We start from the raw sequence: 22532 nt of genomic DNA, 5'->3' as shown, positions 1-22532 counted from the left end.
TGATGCCCAGGTCCTTCATTAGCTTTACGCTGGATGTTGCCACGAAGCCCCAATATCCAACTTCTCCTGGGTATATCTTAACAGCTCAGCCTCACTGTTCCGCCTCTGCTGTGAGATCTGTATGCCGCATTTTTATTTTTTATTTTTTAATTTTGAATGCTGCCTGCACAGCATCCTCCCAAGGAACTGTGAGCTCACCTGCTGGACTCCTCCTGTCAATGGATTTCAGCAACGACCACCCTCCTCAGTTCTTGTAAGGTTGCCTGACTCCATCTCACACCTAGCCCCCCCGCACTCTTTTCTGACCATACTGAACGGTAGTTCAAGTAGCCCACGGCCATAAATGGCAATGCTGCTCAGTTGTTGAGGCACACCTAACCACTTTCTCAAGTAGGAGCTGACCATCCTTTCCATCTTCTCAACTCCTTTGAACATGATGTCATACATGGTTAGTGGCCACATGATGCAAGGTAATAAACCAACAGCATGCAACAGATTTTAAGCTTGATGGTCCAGCATGGATTAATCAGTGATCTCACCACGGTCTGTGTATCTGAGTTGTACCAGCTTCACAGGCTTTTAAATGGCTTTTCAGTCACTGTTGGAATAAGTTATTGGTTGATGTAGAACCTTTGTTCTGTCAGCTTACCTTTAACTATGGAAATACTTCTGGATTTGGACAGCTTGAATTTCACTCTGGCCCCACTGATGTTCTCTTGAAGCTTCAGTAGAAGGCATCTGGAACACAGTGCTGTCATGTCATCCATATAGGCTCTGATGGGTGGCAGGCAGACACCATAAATCACATGCTCGCCACCCACTTGGATGCCCGTAAGATGACTTTCATTATCATGGTGGATGTCAAAACGGATATGGTACATCTTGCCATTATGTCAATCTCCAGGCAGTGCCATGCGGTGGTAAAGTTTGGCAAGGTGATACAAAGCTGCAGGTCTTGGAAATAGGACTTGACCAGGTTTTTGATGGTTGATGATAAATGGAAGAAGTCAAAGGATGACCAGATGAAACTATGTGGAACTGAACAAAAGCATTTGCTAAGTTGAGGAAGACAACGTGAATGTTCTTTCCCTCTTTCTTAGCAGTTTGGATCTGGTGCCTCATCATGCTGGTATCTTCAAGGCATCCAGAGAACCTTGAGATGCCTGCATTTTGGACTGATATATCCTCTAGGTTGTTTTCTCTAGGTAGGTAGATGTCCTCTGACATCTTCTTCTTAGCTATTACACTGAACAAATCTTACTTCATTCATTCATTCATCTTCAACCGCTTTGTTTGTTTCTGGGTGACAGGGCTGCTTGAGCCAATCCCAGCATTGGGTGAGGGGCAGGGTACACCCTGGACAGGTTTCAAGTCTATCACAGGGCCAACACTCAAAGACAAACATTCACACCTACTTAGAGTTGCCAGTTAACCTAGACATGCATGTCTTTGGACGGTGGGAGGAAACCAACACAGCCAGGGAGAACATGCAAACTCCGCACAGAAAGGACCCAGGCTGGGAACTAAACCTGCATCATTCTTATTGTGGGGTGACAGCACAAACAAATCTTACGTCTTGTTTCTAAAGTTATGATCTCTGGCCCTGATCTTGCCCCTGGTCTGATCCTTTAAGGACTGTTCTCCTTTTCATGTCACATGGCTGAGCTAAGATTTAACTGGTACGTTCTAAAAGTCAGTGTCATCAAAGTAACAAAGTAGGCACTAAATATCTTTCATTCTTCTACTTTGATGTGTTTGGACCCCATTCCATAACAGGTCAGTCTGCAGGTCAGGTCTGGGAAGCATGTCCAGATCAGTATTGCAAGTTTCAGGGTGTCAGTCAACCCAAAATCTGTCAGTTTTTCTCCCTTACTTCTATGAAACAAAATAACTTTAAGTTATTTGTCAAGTATAGGAGTAAGATAAGGAGAAGGCCTTAAATACTTAAGGAGAAGTCTTAAAGGTGTTTGTGCAACCGTTTCTTAAAGGAAGTAAAACTCACACTTTGAGAAAAATTATAATTTTTTTTTTTTTTGCTGTCATGAAACTTAGCACATAGAATCCATATACTCTCATTGTTAAAAGAGTTTAAAGCAATGTTGCAAACAAGTACATCCTGTAAATTAACAGCACAACCTTCAAGCAGTGAATATCTGGGCAACAATCTCACTATTAAACTGGCTTATTGGAAGCAACTAGATCTAACCCGCTGGTTGATCCATTCATCTGTGTCTGCCGATGATTATATCATGCATAAAAACTAATTTGCACAATCAGCATGTGAGTTGGGTGTATTCTTCTCTGGGTCCTTTTTTTTACATGTTGACCTCTAGGTCATCAGAATTTTTCACAATTCTCACGTGAAGTCATGACCAAACCAACATTATTATCACTGTTCAAAATGATCGTGATGTGGTTCACTGTTATAGATCATGAGGTTGTTCACTTTCAGTGACTTCAGTGCAGTCCTCTGCAGTACTGTCAGCTGCTGTCAGTGACAGCTGTATTCATGATCTGTACCAGCCTGGCAGAAAGGTGCATTTAACTTTGTTTATCTGATGTGAACTCTCGTTGTAACAGTTTTCTTCATCCTGTGGATCATCTGACAAACGTAAAATTCATGGAGCTCTATGTAGTGCTAACAATATCACATCAAAGATGGCCTGACTTGATTTGATTTGACACCATGTAAAATTTAACCAGATATTTAATAAAACATCTGATTGATTAAATGTGATGAATGATTGATTAATGTGGCTGTGACCTGTTATAATATATCAATATTTTCACATTTTTTCACCTTACCCTTTAAACTTCTGTTGTGGGACAGCACATTGAAGAAAGGGACCAGACAACATGTGCCTTTGTTCGACAGAAAAAGGAGGGCGCTTTGAACTTGGCCCCTCGCAGTCCTCATCTATTCACACCTATGTGAGAAGACAACCACAAACTATAAGTCCAGCTGCTATTGGTCACTGTATGACATGTGACCCAGTCTAAAAAAACCTCTGTTTGTTCCTCCTCCTCCTCTCTTGTCCCGAGCCTCTGGCTTCCCTCATGCCTCCTTGGGCCCCTCTCTGTTGGTTCCTGGATCCTCTCTGGGCTTGACACCTCTGAGGCCTCCCTTGGATTAGATCTCCTTATTCAGAGGTTGGCCCTGACCTCCTTTCTAACTCTGCACTGGTAGCGGTAGCAACCTAAGATCCTGCCCAAGATTGCAGAATTGATGCAACGTCTGCCTGCTGTTTCCAGCAGGCAACGAGCCTCACGTTAGCATCCACTGCTAACTTAACTGCAACCAACTTAAGGAACTAAGGAGGAATTCAACCACTCAGACCTGCAGCTCTGGACTCTGAACTTGGACAAAGCACAAGAACGGACAGCTGGTTGTCCAGGAACTGGGTAATGTTCACTGGGCCAACCTACCAGAAAACAAGCACAGCTAAGAACAGGACTGTACACAAAGGTTGTAGATTTGGTTACTTTCTCTGTTGGGCTTTCTTCTATGCGTTTAGTCAGTTTCGCCCAATCACCAGGCCCCAACAAATGGTGCCCTGCGTAAGTTGTGCTACAACACTTAAAATAGATTCAATTTAATTCAAAAGAATCAAAATAAATCTGTTTGATCAAACATCACCAAAGTATTTCACAATGCACTGCTTTTGGAATCAACACAGTGTTTCAGTGAAAGGTTTCAATAAGAGACAATTAATTGTAACTAAAAGTCAAACAAAAATGCAAAGGCTGTGGAAATCAAGACAGCAGTGCAAAGATGAGTGAAGTGTGCAGGAATAAAGATGGTCAAAATAATGTCAGTGGTTCGAAGAGGAATGCAAATGAGCACATGGGTCAGCTCTCATATTCTGGAAAGTCCAGGTGACCCTACATAGTCAACTGCCTGCTAAGCTGTGCCAGGAAAACTGGATTGGAGACACTTTGTGTCATCTGTGACTCCTGACATAGGCAGGTGGGTGTATATTCAGTGGATTAATGCTGCTGTCTCTTGTGCAGCTCAGTGCCTACGTCAAATCTCTGTGTGATGGAAAGAGGACATGAAATGATAATCTCTCCTTGTGTCCATGTCCTAAACATGTTGTAGTACAGCTATTCTGGACCAACACAACTGTCCCTGTGGATTGTTGAAATTAACACTGAGGGAATCATGACCCTTTAGGCCCTAAAGTTTAGGGCCTCTGTCGTAGAAATGCACTTTTCTCACCTTTTCAGGGATTTTGTTATTTTAATTTTTTGCTAATTTCTAATTATTTCTGTTTCTAGCAGTTTTACATATTTATCCCTTCTTCCATGTGTTGAGCCATTGTACCAACCAGTGACACCGATTAATGTAATGATTGTGACATTCTTGAATGACCCGGCTCTGAGAGCTTGCTCTCTGAAGTGAACGATAGGATTGGGAGCCGTATGGGAGCCGTGTGATCGGTCAAGATGTGTGATAGCATCTGTGTGTCCAGCTGAGCAGAATGTTTACAGACACACACACTAATGATGGGAAACTCTAATCCTTTAACTGACTCCAGGTTATATGAATCACTCACCAAAGTCAATTTGTCATTTGAGTCACTGAGTCTTCCCAGTCCCAGTTCCACTCCCAGTTTTAACAGTATGAAATCAAAGTTATCAACTTCCAACGTATTTAGCGTACTAATTACCTTTCAGAGACATACATAATGTCATGTTTTCATCTGATTGTCTGTGTGAGTGGATGTGTGCATGCATGCACATGCATGCGTGTATCATGATGTGGCATTAGTAGGGGATATTGTTTATTGTTTACTTGTTTATTTTATTTTTATGTGTAAAGAATTTTGTGCAACATTGTTCTTTGAAGTTAAAGTTATCAACTTCAACTTTTCTTACACATTAATTGTAAGGTGAACAAAAAAACAAAAAAACACAAAAGCTATAAAAAAAAAAAAAGTCTAAAGATACATTATTTTCTAAACTCCATTGATAAATTTTTTTTCCAAAAGAAATTATGGCTATTGCAATAACAGTGTTCCTTGGATTCAATGCGAGTTGTAAAGAATGTTCATTATTTTTTTTATCACTATAAAACTTAAGATGCATAAACTCTGCATGGGTAGATCTGGTTGATTGTTTTAAAGTACACGTCTTTGGCTTAAGGTGGAATAGAGAATTTCAAACTTACATCTAATTCTCTTCATGGCAGCAGGAGCAGCAGAGTATCTTTCTAATATAAACCTTCGCCTTAAAGATGAAGGGAAACATTCTTTAGGAAGTAAAGATCTTCAACATAGGTTTTAGCTGTATTTGTCAGCAGAAAAAAGACAGTCTTGGATAAATGTAGCCGAAGTACTGTAGCTGATAAAATAGATGTCCTTTGATTGTAGTTATGAGAGTTTGTAGTAAAGCACTAATTGTGTCTTATTTAGTTTTTTGAGAGCAATTTAAGTTCTATACTATCCTGAATTCTGTAAAATCAGATATACTGCCTCTATCAACCATTAAGTGCTGAATAGACCAAAGTGTGTTGTGTGTGTGGGGAGAAAAAATATGTTTGAAAATTAATTTCCAGTCATGATGGACCTGTTGGTGGAATTTAGATTGATTGGCAGTTTACTAATATCAAAATCATATTTCAGTAAAAGTTCCACACCAATAAAATTTGTTGGAAGATTCAACCAAAGGTTTTTATTATGGATGCAACAGTACAGTTTTGCCATGCTTCAGTATGCATCACGGTTTTGACATCTTAATATAAAGCTGTTCACTAGAAAAGGCAATATATTGCACGTAAAAAACATGCAAACACATCAAACCATTTGAACACCCTTCCATAAAAAACAGAGCAGTATCCAATAAAACATAAACAGCAAACATTATTGTAGCCACCACAATTAACTGTTACAAAGAGAATATCAGAGAATAGCACTGATGTAGTCAAGCCACAAAATGTATCATAAAAAGGGAGCACTGATCTTCCTTGCTACTTCAAAAATAGGCAATATCGAATATAAAGTGTAGTATCTAATAAAAATAAACAAAATTTTAACCCACTTAAACTACTGCAAATAAAATTAACAATTGTGAACACGGCATTAAGTGCAGCATCAATTCAAAATAGTTAAACAACTGTAAAGCAATGTTTGCACACCATGCATTGTTTGTTGTCCAAGTTCAGAGTCCAGAGAGCTCCTTCGTTCGTGGCGCTCTCTACTCTATCATAAGTAGTTCATTCAATCCAAACAGCATAATAAACGTATAAAAACACGTAAGAGGTATAAAATCAGCAATTAAAAGAATATATGATTAATTAGGTTGAAACAGCATGATTATCAACCGAACAGAAGTATGCAAATAGCATAAGGTCAGACCTCCCAACAGAGCCCACCACCGAGGACCCGGAAAGAAAACGGAAGCCTATGCAGAACTCATTCACTGGTGATGCGGGAGGCTGCCGACGACGGAAGGAAGGAAGCCTGCGCATTTTAAGAGACGACTATCAAGGTAAAGGAAAGCCGTGCATCATAAGCCTCTCCACAGAGCTGACTTCACTCCGGAGGTCAGAGAGTGAAGGTGTGACTGAGTACGTGATCCCAACGCTAAGAAATGAAGGTGAGACGTTAAGTGACGGACTTTTGGTAGCGATGGTGTTGAAAGGTTGTGACACAGCGTGATGAGTCGATATCTTCTGCTGAATTCAAAACAAAGTTACGCAGCAGCAACTGGTGACCGGGGAGCCGACAGGGCCGCGGCGGAGGTGGTGTGCTTTAAATGAAGGGACAGCTGGCCAGACTGCTGCCACTGCAACAGCAACACACCGTCACAGACCTCACAAAGTTCAAAGGTTTGACGACGGGTTCCAGGCCAAGACACACTGCGTGGAGCTGGCGGACGGTGCGCGGTGCAGGGCCGTCTGATTGACCGAACACAACGCTGAGGCAGGCACTGTATGTTACCCACAGCTACTGCCAGCGGAGCGACGGTGGTCTTCAAGAAGGGGAAGGACGTTCTGATCCACATCCCACCCCCTCACCAGGGGGTTATGTTGAACTTTCCGTGTTGTGTTGTGAGTGTGTATCCAGCCACTGCGATCTAACGTTCAATTTCATCTGCTTTGTGTGCAATTACATTTCTGTGACATCTGTTGGAAAAAAGAAAAAAAGATTTATTGGAGCCAGGACTGTCTTGTATCGTGTTTCCCCACTGACAGACCCAAAAGGGGTGTCCAAAGCACATGAATGCATTTCTTGCAGGAAGATACAATGAGCTTTTTGTCCTTTACAGTACAAAAACTGTTTTTCTTTTATTATTATTATTTATTTATTATTTATTATTGTCTTTGAGACCCTTTGTATTCAAAGAAATAAAAGATAATTTGGTTTTCAAAGCACTAATCCACTGGTAAATCTCGCAGCAAGCAAAAGTTAGAAGGTACACAAATAAGAAAAAAGTCTTTCAGTTGAAAACAGACAAGGATTTCCTCTGTAAACATTCACCCACACACCTATTTGTTATTTATGTGTCCAGTGACACGTCCTGGATGTGACATCCATTTATCAAACCATATGGATCTCAGAAGTAAGCCTTGTTCCCCATCTTCTTTGCCTGGCTGATCCCTGGCCACAATGCTGCTTTGGCTTGTCTTTCATCCTTGCTAAGGGTTTATGTTTATTAAAGCTTCACTCAATGGATCCAACCAAATCAAACATAACATAACAGTAATGCAATAAATGAAAAATAAAATTATTAAAATACAACAATATAAAAAAACAAAGAATAACAAAGATAAACAAATAGATGAAAACAAATATAATGAAACTCAGTTCATATATTTGCCCCAAACATCGGCATTCAGAGCAATACTCTCTTAAGTTAACATGACCTCTTTTAATTTCTTTTTGAATCTGTTTATTTTCTATCTTTATTATATGTGGTGGGAGTCCATTACAGTGTTTCACTGCTCTATACATCACAGTTGTCTTCAGTGCATTAGTTCTTGATAGAGGTAATGCAAAGTGAGCATCTGAAGCGTTTCTTGTGGCAAAGCCATGTCCAGCCCAAGTAGATTGCAGCTGTAACATCGGTTTATGTGGATTTCCAACATGATAAATATTAAACAAAAATGTTGATAAACTATAGGTTAGTCTTTGGTCTACTGGCATCCAAGATAGAGCTTCTACACTGCTCCTACTAGAGCAGCTGAGAGCGAGTCGTGCTGCCCTGTTCTGTGTGATCTGAAGTCTGTGTAAGTCATGTTTTGATGCACTGGACCATATTATTGGGCAATAGTCTAGACAAGAAAGTACTAAAGATTGTAATACCAGTTTAACTGCTGAGCTGCACAACAGATGCGCAGCCCGTCTTATCGTTGAAATACTTTTGCTCATGTTAGACACAACTTTATGAATATGTGACGCTCTAACCTGTTCAATAACAGTACCTTGTACAACCAGATGCCATTTTGGGTGAGTTTTGACGAAAACCGAGCATGATACTCTTTGTTTTGGAAACGTTCAACTTCACCCTATTCTCACTAACCCATTTAGAAAACAATTTTATCTCCTCTTGTAATAGTTTGTTCACTGAAACAGCATTTTCTCCTGGACCCCACATTGTAGTGTCATCAACGTAGATTTCCATCCATGCATTTTTTAGTACATGAATATAACAATAGACCTTGGCAACTCCCCTGAGGGACACCACATTGAAGGAGTACCATGTCTGAAATTGTACCATTAAATTAACCAGTAAGTTAATCATTAAATTGTACACATTGTTTCCTATCACACAAGTAACTTTTCATCAGCTTAATAGCACTATGTTCAAAATTGTATTCTACTAGCTTATTCATTAATAACTCATGATCTATTATATCAAATGCTGCAATGAAATCCAGGCGCACAATACCAGCCGTTGACTTAGGGCCAGTCCTAATACACCCCTTACTCCTACTTTTTAGCCATACACTTAAATTTTGCGCATTCCTGCGTAGGTAGTGGTGCCACTATTCCTTTTTGCATGTAGGGGTAGGGGCTATGAATCTAGCCCTTCAGATCAAGGGTTTTCAGATGCTGACTTCTCAAGGAAGGGCCAGTGAAAATTTTCCAGAATGCAGAATCATTTGTATACTGAATCATCTTTTTATTGAGCCGAGCCAAAAGAGCTGGCTGGACTTCCCATTACTACAGTGACTCTCATCAGCAACATTTCAGTGTAATTTAAAATTTTGGTTGTCATCTATAATGTCTACTGTTGTTAAAATGTCAACTGAGCCTTTGCTGTTTGTTCTGATTTGTGTAAATATGTGTATCTGCATCTGTGTAAATGTTAGTGTGGCATATTGAGACCTGACTGTTGGGTTTAAAAATATCAAAAGTAAGTGAACAAATGCAGATACAAATAGTGTAATTCCAGCCAAATATGGTGTAGGGTAAAATATCTGCATTGAGGATAAAAACATAACTGACATGAGGGAAAAGGTCATAGCCTTTCTCTCTGATCAGGTATAAATTAAATTTTAACTGGCTAAGTGCAGGTTGTCCTGCAAAGGGAGGACCTGTTGATATCGACTGTTGGTTTTGAAAATGTGCACTGAAACCAGCACCAATTGTGAAAGCATTAGTGTGTCTGTTTTGACTGTACCCAATTTCAATTTCATATTAAATCTTCAATCACCCATTCTTCCACCACTATTACTGAACTATTAACATTGAGATGTCAGACACTCGTTTGCTCTCATTGACAGATGTAGTGTTGTCTTACATTGATGAGTGCAATGATCAGAACACACTTTCTTTTACTCCTCCCACAGGAATTAAACTAAGTATGATGTAAACAATTACTGTCAAGAGTGACTGACTTATGACATTCGTTCATTCATTCATTTTCCACCATTTATCCGTTTCCGGGTCAGAGGTTCGCAATCCCAGATCCTCACACTGGGTGAGGGCGGGGTACACCCTGGACAGGTCGCCAGTCCATCACATAGAGGTCACATTCAGACCTAGAGTCACCAGTTAATCGAACATGATGGTGGGAGAAAACCCACGGTGAGTTGTTCTACTGGGAGAACATGCAAACTCAGCACAGAAAGGCCCCAGGCCTGGGAATTGAACCTGCAACCTTCTTATTGTGGGGCAACAGTGCTGCTGACTTGCGACGGTCGCAGCCTATTTTCTGTTTACCCTCAACCCACTGAGAGGTCACTCTTTCAGTCTTCATTTTTTGTAACTTTTCTGTAGAAACCATATGTGGAGGAGAAGGTGAAGCTGGGGACAGCTAGATCTGACCTGCTCTGTTCTCTGTCCTAATTTTGCGGTCCAGAATGACATGCACACCATAGCTATGCCTTTTATGGTCCATTTTCCTCAAAATGGCACCATAAGAAACTAGAGACTAAGACCATAAGCTCAGAAGGAATGGTTTACTGAGCTAATCAATCAAAGGAGAATTAGGGACATCTTTGGTGTAGATTGATTTTGATTGAGCCTCCTTGATGTAATCTCATTGTGATATGTTGGTATCTCTACTTCCTTTTCCAAAATAGGAAAATAAGATGAATTGATGATTTATACTTTATTACCTCTTTGGTGTCTTCATTCTAGCGGGGTCACTCCCGTTTTTTATTCCTGAATCATTGAACAAACAGTGACAAATAACTTCCTCTTCTCCACTCAAGAAAATCCTGAGCGGTCCAGAACATAAACGGGAAGTGCTGAACTCTGACATTACTCTACTATGGGATCATCCACACTTGGAAAGGCTGCGTCTTTGGATGTTCTGTTAGAAGAATGCATACAAGCATTTGGTGAGTACCATGACTCCAGAGAGAGTGCCAGCCTTTCATCAAATATGTAAAACCTGACAAAACTTTGACTTTATTGTCATTGTTCAGTTGGTTCTGTTCAGTGATTGTACTCATTATTGATAAACACAAATAACACAATCACACAGATTTTAAGCCACCCTCCGGGTGAGTTAGGTACCTTGGAGAGGTGGTGGGAAAAAGAACCTTATCACCTTAAGTATCACTATCAGACTATTTTACATTTTAACTATTATCAACATATCAGCAAAAGATGTCTGTTGCTCTTGCCCCTTAGTTAAGTTAAAGTTTTTAGAAATGGCTCAGCAATTTTTATAAATCAGTAAAGTGTTGTGCACTGATGTGCTTTAATGTGTGTTTCTCTTAGCAACAATAACAGTAGATGGCATTAGAAAAGTGTGTTATCATGGAGACTTCTATTGACTCACTTCTCCTCACAGATGACTGTGGCGAGCTACAGGCAAATCTGCTTCCCAGAAGCCTCCTGTTGATGCACCGCTGGTATGTCACATCCTCAGATCTGGCAGGAAAACTACTGATGATATATCCCAGAGCTACAGTGATCACAGTAATGCTGTAGCAGCATGTTGAATTACTGAACTCATTGCTTCTTTATCTCCCTAATGTCTTCAGAAGCAGCGTTTAGAAATGTCAGAAAGTCATCAATCATTTGAACTTATATTCGACTATGAGCTGTATGCTCCTCACCAGTCTCTTGTGTTGTTTGACAGATAGAAGTCTGTTTCTCTGACCCACCAGTTTTTGCTATTCTCTCAGAAAATGAAGAATGACAGCAAGGCGAGAGAGTATTTCAGCTCACCTCCGTTGTTTTCTATTGTTTTCTTTCTTTATGAATGAGGGACGTTGAAATGATTTGTTGTCAGTCCTGAAGTCAACAAGGTGAAGGAGACTGGAAATGCTACGCAAAAGAGAAACAATACAAAAGCTATGTGGGTTGAAGATAAGTCATCAGCCATCATCATCTAGAGAAGAAAAATGAAAAGAAAAATTCCAGAGAAGAACAGAGCTGGAAGAGCCAGTAATTAATGTCACTCATAAAAAATAAAGGCAGGACATCCACCCTCACTAAATTATCAACACTTCATAGCTAAATACAGAGAATGGCGATCATCTGGTTGCTGTGGTCCTTTCTGTGTTATACAATAGAAATGTAGATTTCACATTTCAGGTAAGCTTCCTAAAAAAACCAAAACCCCAGGTAGGCTGGGCTGCTTGATTGATATCACAATAGCTCAGTTTATTATTATTGTTTTTGATTATTGCCTTTATGTTAATGATTCATTGTACAGTTGTTGTAAAAAAAAGGCCTTAACTTAACCTCCACGTACCGCGACTGCAGAGGAGACAACTGCCAAAGAATCAGGCTGAAAATATGTTACTTAATGAGGTAAGGTCCAACACAGACCCACACAGACCCACACAGAACCTCACAGACTCACACAGACTCACACAAACTCACACAGACCCACACAGATACTCACAGACCCATCCAGAACCTCACAGACTCACACAGACTCACACAGACCCACACAGGTCCTCACAGACTCACACAGACCCACACAGACTCACACAGATCCTCACAGACTCACACAGACCCACACAGACCTACACAGACTCACACAGACCCCCACAGGCTGACACAGACCCACATAGACCCTAACAGACTCACACAGACCCACACAGACTCACACAGATCCTCACAGACTTACACAGACTCACACAGATCCTCACAGACTCACACAGACTCACACAGACCCACACAGACCCACACAGACACACACAGACTCACACAGATTCCCACAGACTGACACAGACCCACATAGACCCTCACAGACTTACACAGACCCACACAGATCCTCGCAGACTCACACAAACCCACACAGACTCACACAGATCCTCACAAACCCACACAAACCCACACAGACCCACACAGATCCTCACAGACTCACACAGACCCACACACACTCACACAGATCCTCACAGACTCACACAGACCCACACAGACCTACACAGACTCACACAGACCCCCACAGGCTGACACAGACCCACATAGACCCTAACAGACTCACACAGACCCACACAGACTCACACAGATCCTCACAGACTTACACAGACTCACACAGATCCTCACAGACTCACACAGACTCACACAGACCCACACAGACCCACACAGACTCACACAGACTCACACAGATTCCCACAGACTGACACAGACCCACATAGACCCTCACAGACTTACACAGACCCACACAGATCCTCGCAGACTCACACAAACCCACACAGACTCACACAGATCCTCACAAACCCACACAAACCCACACAGACCCACACAGATCCTCACAGACTTACACAGATTCTCACAGAACCACACACACCCACACAGACCCACACAGACTCACACAGACTCACACAGACTCACACAGACCCACGCAGACCCCCACAGACTCACACAAACCCACACAAACCCACACAGACCCACACAGATCCTCACAGACTTACACAAACCCACACAAACCCACACAGACCCACACAGACCCACACAGATCCTCACAGACTTACACAAACCCACACAAACCCACACAGACCCACACAGATCCTCACAGACTTACACAGATTCTCACAGACTTACACAGACCCACACAGACTCACACATATCCTCACAGACTTACGCAGACCAACACAGACCCACACAGACTCACGCAGATCCACACAGACCCACACAGATCCTCACAGACTAACTCAGGTTCTCACAGATTCTCACAGACCCACACAGACTCGCACAGACTCCCACGGACTCACACAGACCCTCACAGACTTGCGCAGACCAACACAGACCCACACAGACCCCCACAGACTTACACAAACCGACACAGACCCACGCGGACCCACACAGCCTCACACAGATCCTCACAGACTTACACAGACCCACACAGGATCCTCACAGACTTACACAGATTCTCACAGACTTACACAGACCACACAGACTCGCACAGACTCCCACGGACTCACACAGACCCTCACAGACTTGCGCAGACCAACACAGACCCACACAGACCCTCACAGACTCACACAGACCCACACAGACCGCCACAGACTTACACAAACCCACACAGACCCACACAGACCCACACAGCCTCACACAGATCCTCACAGACTTACATAGACCCACACAGGATCCTCACAGACTCACACAAATCCACACAGACCCACACAGCCTCACACAGATCCTCACAGAATTACACAGACCCACACAGATCCTCACAGACTTACACAGATTCTCACAGACTTACACAGACCACACAGACTCACACAAACCCACACAGACCCACACAGACTCACACAGATCCTCACAGACTTACACAGACCCACACGGGATCCTCACAGACTTATACAGATTCTCACAGACTTACACAGACCCACACAGATTCACACAGATCCTCACAGACCCGCACAGACCCCCACGGACACACACAGATCCTCACAGACTTACGCAGACCAACACAGACCCACACAGATTCACACAGATCCTCACAGACCCGCACAGACCCCCACGGACACACACAGATCCTCACAGACTTACGCAGACCAACACAGACCCACACAGATTCACTCAGACCCACACAGATTCACTCAGACCCTCACAGACTCACACAGACCCACACAGACTCCCACAGACTCACACAGACTCATCCCAGACCATTACTGTTCAGACATTTTCACACCTGCCAAAGCCAGCTTCACCTAAGTTAAACATTTCACTGTAGTAACATAGTTAAGTTTCACACACTCATTCACTCACTCACTCATCTTCATCCCCTTTATCTGTATTTATTCTGGTTGTATATGTATATGTATATGTATGTATGTATATAAAATTTTCCAAGTTAAAGGTTTCCCAGGTTTTCAACTGGTTCTTGTGTCAGGGTCAGGTTTGCTGTAGGACTGTAAATGTGAGTATGTGTGTTCAGGTACTGGATAGTGACGTTCCCTGCAGAGTTCAACCTTGACCTGGGTCTGATCAGGATCACAGAGGAGTTCAGAGACCTGGCTGCTCAGCTTGGCTGTGAGGAGCATTTCAAGCTCATAGACATCTCCACCATGTAAGCTATCACATGTATCCAGAAGAATGTATAGGACATGAATAATTTCTCATATTATAACATCAGTCCTTACTCTAGTGACTCAGCATCAGTCTATTAGCTCCAAACAGGTAATATGCCATGGCACTCTATGGATTGTGCTGAGTGATTAATGGTTCTCCCTGCAGTCCATCATATGATTGGATGCGGAAGCTGACTCAGCGGAGAAAGCAAGCCAAGAAAGGAAAGGCTTCTCTGCTATTTGACCACCTGGAGCCGATGGAGCTGGCTGAACATCTCACCTTCCTGGACTTCAAGTCTATCCGCAGGATATCGGTCTGTCTCACATGGGCTCACACAGATCCTCACAGAGTCACGCAGAACTCCACAGACTTACATAAAACTTCACAGACTAGCACAGAGCCTCACAGACTCATACAGCTCAAATGCTGTCTAAGGCCTGTGAATGACACAGCTCAAAAAATAATCAAATTTAAATGTTTTTAGCTCATATTGTAAACAGATATCAACATTTATTTGACATATTTTATGTCATTATATTATAATAAAGTAAAGAAGGTTTGGTCAGGGCACAGAAAAAGGAATGCCAGAGAGCCAAACGGAAATAGCATAAGTCAAAGCTTCAGATTCATTACGAGATTTATAAAGAAAAGCTATGTGTGTTCAACCAAACCTTGCGTAGAATGAGTAAGAGTTACTTTTCGAAAATCATCCCAAACTGCAGTAACAACTCTCATGTCCTGTTTGCTACAGTAAACAGTTTAACAAACCCTCCAGTTTCATGGCCCTTAGATCTAATATCTACATCTAAGTGTAATGAGTTTGCAATATTCTTTAACAACAAAGTTCAAGGAATTAGAAATGCAATAACTTCCACAACACAAATAACTACCCTGCATCAAGCCAGACACTTAGAGCTGACACATTTCATACCTGTCACTGGCAAAACAGTCAAAGCGATTATCTGCAGTCTGAGTCCATCAACGTGTTGCCTTGATGAGTTACTCACTTGATTTCTAAAGCCTGTGCTGAGCAGATTGTTACCACAACTTGCCCAACTAGTCAACATCTCACTTAAGACTGGAACATTTCCAAAGGCCTTAAAAACTGCTGTCATCAAGCCTCTTCTAAAGAAGAGCAGTCTTGGTGCCACAGTACTGAACAACTATTGGCCCATATCATACCAACAACTTACTGACTTTCTCCTGTCTAATAGTGTTTTTGATACTTTCCAATCAGGCTTTAGGTCTCACCACAGTACTGAGACAGCTCTGATCAAGGTAACTAATGATATCCGACTGAACACAGACACAGGCAAAGTTTCAGTCTTAGTTCTGCTCGACCTGAGTGCTGCCTTTGACAGAGCTGACCATGTGATCTTATTACAGAGGTTAGAAAACTGGGTGGGAATCTCTGGTACTGCTCTAAACTGGTTTAATTCCTATCTCGAGGACAAATAGGCAACTGTGCCTCAGACCAAATGGTTATGACCTGTGGGGTTCCCCAGGGGTCAATTCTGGGACCCATATTATTTAATCTGTACATGCTTCCATTAGGCCAGCTAATACGCATTTATAATGTGTCCTACCACAACTATGCAGATGACATTCAGATCTACGTGTCACCAGGTGAACATGGGCCTATAGATACACTCTGTCACTGCATCGAACAGATCAGTGTGTGGATGCAAAACAATTTTCTCCAGTAAACTCAGACAATTTGACGTCATTGTCTGTGGTGTACAGAAACAATAGAAAAAGGGTTATCAGTCACTTCGAGATTCTCTAAATCCTAACAATCAGGTTAGAAATCTCGGGGTAATTTTTGACTCAGACCTGACTCAGACAGCCACATTAAATCAATAACATCAGCAGCTTTTTATCATCTAAAAAACATTGCCAGAATCAAAAGAATAGTGTCTAAACCAGACTTGGAGAGACTGTTCCATGCGTTTGTCTCCAGCAGGTTAGACCACTGTAATGACCTGCTCACTGGACTCGCTAAATGAGCTGTAAGACAGTTGCAGTACATCCAGAATGCTGCTGCTCGAGTCCAGAAAATATGGGACTTGAACCAGGAAATATGCCCATATTAGTCCAGCGTTCAGGTCTCTGCAATGGCTTCCTGTCACTCAGAGAATAGACTTTAAAACAGCTCTGTTTGTCTACAAGTCTCTTCATGGTCTAGCACCAACGTACATCTCTGACATGCTAGAGCCATATGAACCATCTCAGGCTCTGAGGACTACAGGGAGTGGTCTCCTGGTGGTACCCAGAGTCAAGATTAAACATGGTGAGGCTACATTCCAGTTTTATGCAGCTAAAGTCAGTCTTTCAGAAGATGTGAGACAGACCTCAACTCTGACTACCTTTAAATCCAGGCTGAAAACAGTTCTATTTAGGTGTGCAAATGACAACTGAAAGTATTTTATCTGTTGTTTTTTTTTTTAGTTTTTAATTAATTCTATTATTATTACTGTTTTAATGATTTATGTAATGATTCTATCTGTAGTAACCATCTAACCATCTGCAGTAAGGCATGCTGATGTCTGGCTTTTTACACTGTCTATGGGTTAGAGATAAGTCATACTGGAAGGGGAAGGTGGCATGAACTTTGCTTCTTCGGGCAGGCCACCGGTTTTGGTACAGTCTGTTAATCACATCCCCTAACACATAATCTGCTTTATGGTCTATTTTCCTATAATTGGACTGTTTATAAAATTAAGATATAATCTTGTGCTATCTTGCTATTGAATGCAGGCTTTAGAGGCACAATTCTTCGGACCACGACACCTGATCTTTCCTCTTGCCCCCAGTTCACTGATTACCAGAGTTATGTAATCCATGGATATCTAGTGGACAACCCAACCCTGGAGCGCTCAATTGCTCTGTTCAATGGGGTCTCGCAGTGGGTCCAGCTCATGGTGCTCAGCAAGCTCACCCCTCAGACCCGAGCGGATGTCATCACCAAATACATCCACGTGGCTCAAGTAAGACAGCTAGTAGTTGGGTATTTGAATGGGCTGGATTTATACAGCTCTTGTTAAAAAATGAAAGTGCTATGTCACATTTTTACATTAATGGTGGTGCCATACCAGGTGCGGGTCTTAGCATCAGCTGTAATCAGTGTTCCAGAACTTGGTGCTGAAGAAACCGTCCTACATGTCTATTGAGGATCCCGTTCATCAGCCAGAAGCAGAACTGGCCTACTCACTGTTCAACCAGACAAATACAAAAGTAGAATTTTGTAGATGTGACTCAAGAGAGACAGAGTGTGCAGTGGGGTGACAGAGATACAATAAAGGCTCCATCTGATGTGAGTTGGATGGGGGATTTGCAGTGTCGTGTCCTCGCCTCAGCCAACACTACTTGCAGAAAAAAGTGCTCGAGATGTTGTGCTACTTCTCTAGCCTCTCATCACTTCTAACTATGGCTCTTTGACGATAGACATTTTATCTCAAGACACCAAACTGATTATCGTTTCCAACAGTATGAGTCCACTTTGTTGTTTCAATTGATAACAAAATTATGTACCCTATTAGAAAAAGCTTTTAAATGTTATTGGTGATGCACTCCTCCATCAGAACTGACTGGTGTCTGTCATGAAAGCATAGAACAGAGTGCTACACAGAATATAATGGACTGTATCACTGGGTTGATCAAGTCTTTGGCTGGTTACTCTGTGAGTGCTGTAACACTGATGGATGGATTTCTGTTCAAGAAGTTCAAGACAAAACCCTAAACTAAAGCGTTCATAATGAAGACTTGTTGAGATGCAGCAGCTAGAGATTCAACCAACAGGTACACCCAACTTCCTCTTATTCGCACATGCTTTTGAATGTCAGATGACCAGCTGTCATTGAGACTACAACCCAAAACTTCAAGCTTTGTTCGGCAAGGGAAAAGGCTCACAGTCTTATATTTAAAACATACGATTGGACATCACACCTGAGCCAGGTACCCCGCCCTGCACCATCGGTGGGCCAGCAGCCAGCAGCATCGCTCTCTCCTTTTCTTCTTTCCTCAGGGCCCCACCTGGAGTACTTGGCCCTGTGACTCGACTGGGCTAGAGAGTTGGGTGGATACAACAGATCTTTAGGTGGGCTTCACTAGTGTTTCGTCATTTAAGCCCACAACACTTCGGGGGGTTCGACAGCAGCTCCAGCACCCTGGATCTGCCCCCACTGACCACCACCCAACTCTAAGCCATCCCTTCACCTGGATGACTGCCACCACATACGCTCTATCCAGATTCATTGGGATGCCATTTCAGCCTGCTTCATGACATTGCCTATCAATGACATTCTTGTCGCCCCTTTAATCCCCAGTGACTGTCCAGCAAAACCCCTGCAGTCAACTTCCATGGTGAAGTTGCAGGTCTGCCATTCATTTTGCTGGCTCATGAGGATCAGAGCTTGATATTTCTTTAGCTTGCGTTTATGTGCCTCCTCCGTCCTCTCTTCCCAGGGTACTCTTCGCTCCATGAGCACCACCTGCTTGGTACCTCTAGACCAGAGAACAAATTCTGGTCTGTGCCATTTCCTCTGGGAATATGAGCCGCTTTTTTAGGTTTACTTGCATCTCCCAGTCATTCGCTGAGGCCAGGATCCCTTCGCTCCTTGGTCCTCCTGCTGCAATGGTCTGTCCTGTCCTCACAAATTGTACAAAGTGGAGTCCATCCGATGCCATCTATGTGTGGAGGTTTGATGGAGAAGGTCGGACACAGAACACAGCAAAAACTTTATCTGGTATCCTTACATGATCTAGATGTCAAAGTCATCGCCCTTCCTTGTTCTCCCTTCCACTTTGTCCAGCTGCCCTGTTTCCTCATGGCTACAGCCTTCACATGGCAGATTTCCTCCTCTGTCTTCTGGACCTCCCTAAGCACCTGCTCAATGCTCTCTTGGGTCAGCTTTGTTCCAGCATGCTCTGGTGGAGAAACCCAGCTAAAGCCTGCCCCATTGACCCAACAATATCGGCATATTTATATTTTTAAAACAGGAAACATTTCACAAAAGAAAGTCCTATTTTCAGTGGGATGCACCAGCCACACAATAAATAATTTTTAATGGGCTGTTGATGTCTCAGCCATCTCACTAGGCTTTTGGATTAAGACAGCAAATACATTTGATCAGATAAGAAGTGGAGAACAAAATTCCTTTCTGTATCTCAACAGAAACTCCTGCAGCTGCAGAACTTCAACACTCTGATGGCGGTGGTGGGAGGGCTAAGCCACAGCGCCATATCTCGCCTTAAGGAGACTCACTCGCATCTGGCTCCAGAAGTTTTTAAGGTGAGAGGAGTCAGCCCTTTCATATGTACACACGCACAGAGATTTCAACAGTAATATAAACTCTGAATTAAACTGAATTATTTCTGGGAGAAAATGAAAAACTAGAAATTGTGAAAGGAGCAGCATAAGGAAATCAACTCTGCAGAGTCAGTGACCTCCTCTAGGCCCATCAAAGTGTATAAGCTTCCAAAAATCACATCTTCTTAAGAGGGCAAGGGTTCCATGGTGATTGGAGCTTTTTCTCCTCAAAGTAGAGAGTCACAGCTTTATAACAAGTCCTGATTTGGTTCAATCTGACAATGACTTCATTCAGTCCCTAGAGAGTAGACTGTAGAGGTTTGTTAAGATATGGATCCATCTGACCCATTAAGCATTGCTGCTGTGATTTATGCTTATGGAATTTCCCTTGAATTAAGTATTTTTGCTTTACTTCTGAGCGTCTGTCTATAAATTTTAATCCTCAATCTTTGCTAGTGATGTCGAGAGTCATGTCTCCACATTAGAAATGCCTATTGTTTCCAGTGGATGATGTCAAAGCCATAGTTTCTCATTCAAAGGTCAGACTAGTTTTTTTCTTATTTCATGAGCTGCTATCTGTTATTACAATGAGAAAAGCACTAAAACATAAAGACAAATTAGCATCTCTGATTTGCTTGGCTCCACATGGAAATCAAACACTTTGTTGATCCACACTCTCAAAGGCAGTACTCATTAAATGTATATTTGGATCTCAGCCTGGTTTCCTCTCCTGCTTTAGATCTGGCGTGAGATGACAGAGCTGGTGTCCTCCAGCAACAACTACTCCTGCTACCGGAAGGCTTTCAGCATGTGCAATGGCTTTAAAATCCCCATCCTGGGTGTGCATCTCAAGGACCTGATTGCAGTGCACGTGGTCTTCCCTGATTGGGTTGATGACAGCAACAAGGTGAACCTGGTGAAGATGAATCAGCTCTACATGACCTTTAATGAGCTGGTGTCACTGCAGAGTGCAGCAGTGCAAGTGGAGCCCAACATGGACCTGATCTACTTGCTAACGGTGAGAGGTCAGCTGCTTCAAGGAACCGTAGGTGTGAGATTATATGTCACCCAATAAGTGAATCCATGAATGTGGTGATTACAAACCCAACAAAAGAATCAATATTTTCATCATCAAGGAGAGGCCGCTGGGACCCTAACCACCATTTTCTTCTGTGTGTTTACATCAATTTTCTCAAAGGAATATGTGATGACTTGATGTCAGAGGGGTCAGCGTGTATCACATCGTACACACATATACAAGTCAAACATATTTATTGTAAGCGTAACTGTAAGAGTGACACCACCCAGACAAGACCATTAAAGCACATCCTAAGCTGTCAATTTTAGTTGTTTTTGTTAATGTAATTATTATTAGTGACTTTTAAATTTATCATAGACAGGAGAAATTACGATGATGAAGCCTAGAGGCTTTATTGGGGAAAACATAAATCCTAATAAAATCATAATACTTACATGGAAGAATATTGCACCTACAATTTTATCCATCACAGCATACCATGACACCTGCTAAAACAATACTAGAAAATTGAGCATGTTCATACATAAGCATTTTACATTACCAAAGCACATTCATAATTTCCAAAATAACCTGTAAGGTTGCCCAAGGATTGATTCTTGTGACTCTAGTTTTCCATTTACGCATTACACATTACTTGATGTGATATGTGATATATATGGGATATTTATGTGTGATGATCCTTACATAGCTCTGCTGTTTACACACAACTTTATTTTGTAAGGTCTTGTGAGTTTTTATAGCTCAAAAATGGCTGTATTGGAAATATAGTCATTGTTTCAGAGTCAAAAGAGAGAAAGTGAAACAATGTACAACAACTAAACATTTTTTTTTTTACAATGTTCATCCAAAAGCTTTGTATTTTCAGCTTTCTTTAGACCTTTACTACACAGAAGATGAGATTTATGAGTTGTCATTACTGAGGGAACCACGTAATCCCAAATCATTGGTAAGTTTCAGATGGATATTTATATATTATAATCTGTTTGTATCAGATTTTTACTTTAAAAGGTTTTCACCAGCTAAAGAGAGTTTTGTACTGTACCGTAATACTTTGTACCAAGAGTATGCATAGCCTAAGTCCTGTGCATATGTGTCCTTCTTCGTAGCCTACCTCTCCAACAACTCCCAATAAGCCCCTAGCTCCACTGGACTGGGCCTCCGGTGTCACCACCAAACCAGACCCATCCGTCGTCAATAAACACATCAGGAAAGTGGTGGATGTGAGTAGACAATATCCTGTCTCAAATAACCC

The 22532-nt window shown here is 42.0% G+C and overlaps 1 protein-coding gene across 4 annotated transcripts in view; it reads left to right on the top strand.

Moving 5' to 3' along the window:
* Window positions 1-22532, top strand: part of rasgrp3 (RAS guanyl releasing protein 3 (calcium and DAG-regulated)) — a 35991-nt gene that overhangs the window by 4686 nt on the left and 8773 nt on the right. For 3 of the 4 annotated variants that reach the window (XM_029521401.1, XM_029521402.1, XM_029521400.1), the window contains 10 exons: window positions 10664-10792; window positions 11251-11353; window positions 12156-12218; window positions 14800-14931; window positions 15099-15246; window positions 17747-17920; window positions 20107-20223; window positions 20981-21259; window positions 22146-22226; window positions 22387-22500. In XM_029521401.1, the coding sequence (XP_029377261.1) occupies window positions 10723-10792; window positions 11251-11353; window positions 12156-12218; window positions 14800-14931; window positions 15099-15246; window positions 17747-17920; window positions 20107-20223; window positions 20981-21259; window positions 22146-22226; window positions 22387-22500 (1281 nt within the window). In that variant the 5' untranslated portion in view covers window positions 10664-10722. The remainder of the gene's footprint in view (window positions 1-10663; window positions 10793-11250; window positions 11354-12155; window positions 12219-14799; window positions 14932-15098; window positions 15247-17746; window positions 17921-20106; window positions 20224-20980; window positions 21260-22145; window positions 22227-22386; window positions 22501-22532) is intronic. The other variant, XM_029521403.1, reaches the window with a different exon arrangement.

The sequence above is a fragment of the Echeneis naucrates genome, chromosome 15, assembly GCF_900963305.1.
Source record: "Echeneis naucrates chromosome 15, fEcheNa1.1, whole genome shotgun sequence".
NCBI lineage: Eukaryota > Metazoa > Chordata > Actinopteri > Carangiformes > Echeneidae > Echeneis > Echeneis naucrates.
The sequence above is the reverse complement of the archived record's forward strand: the minus strand, read 5'-3'. Positions and strand labels throughout refer to the sequence as shown.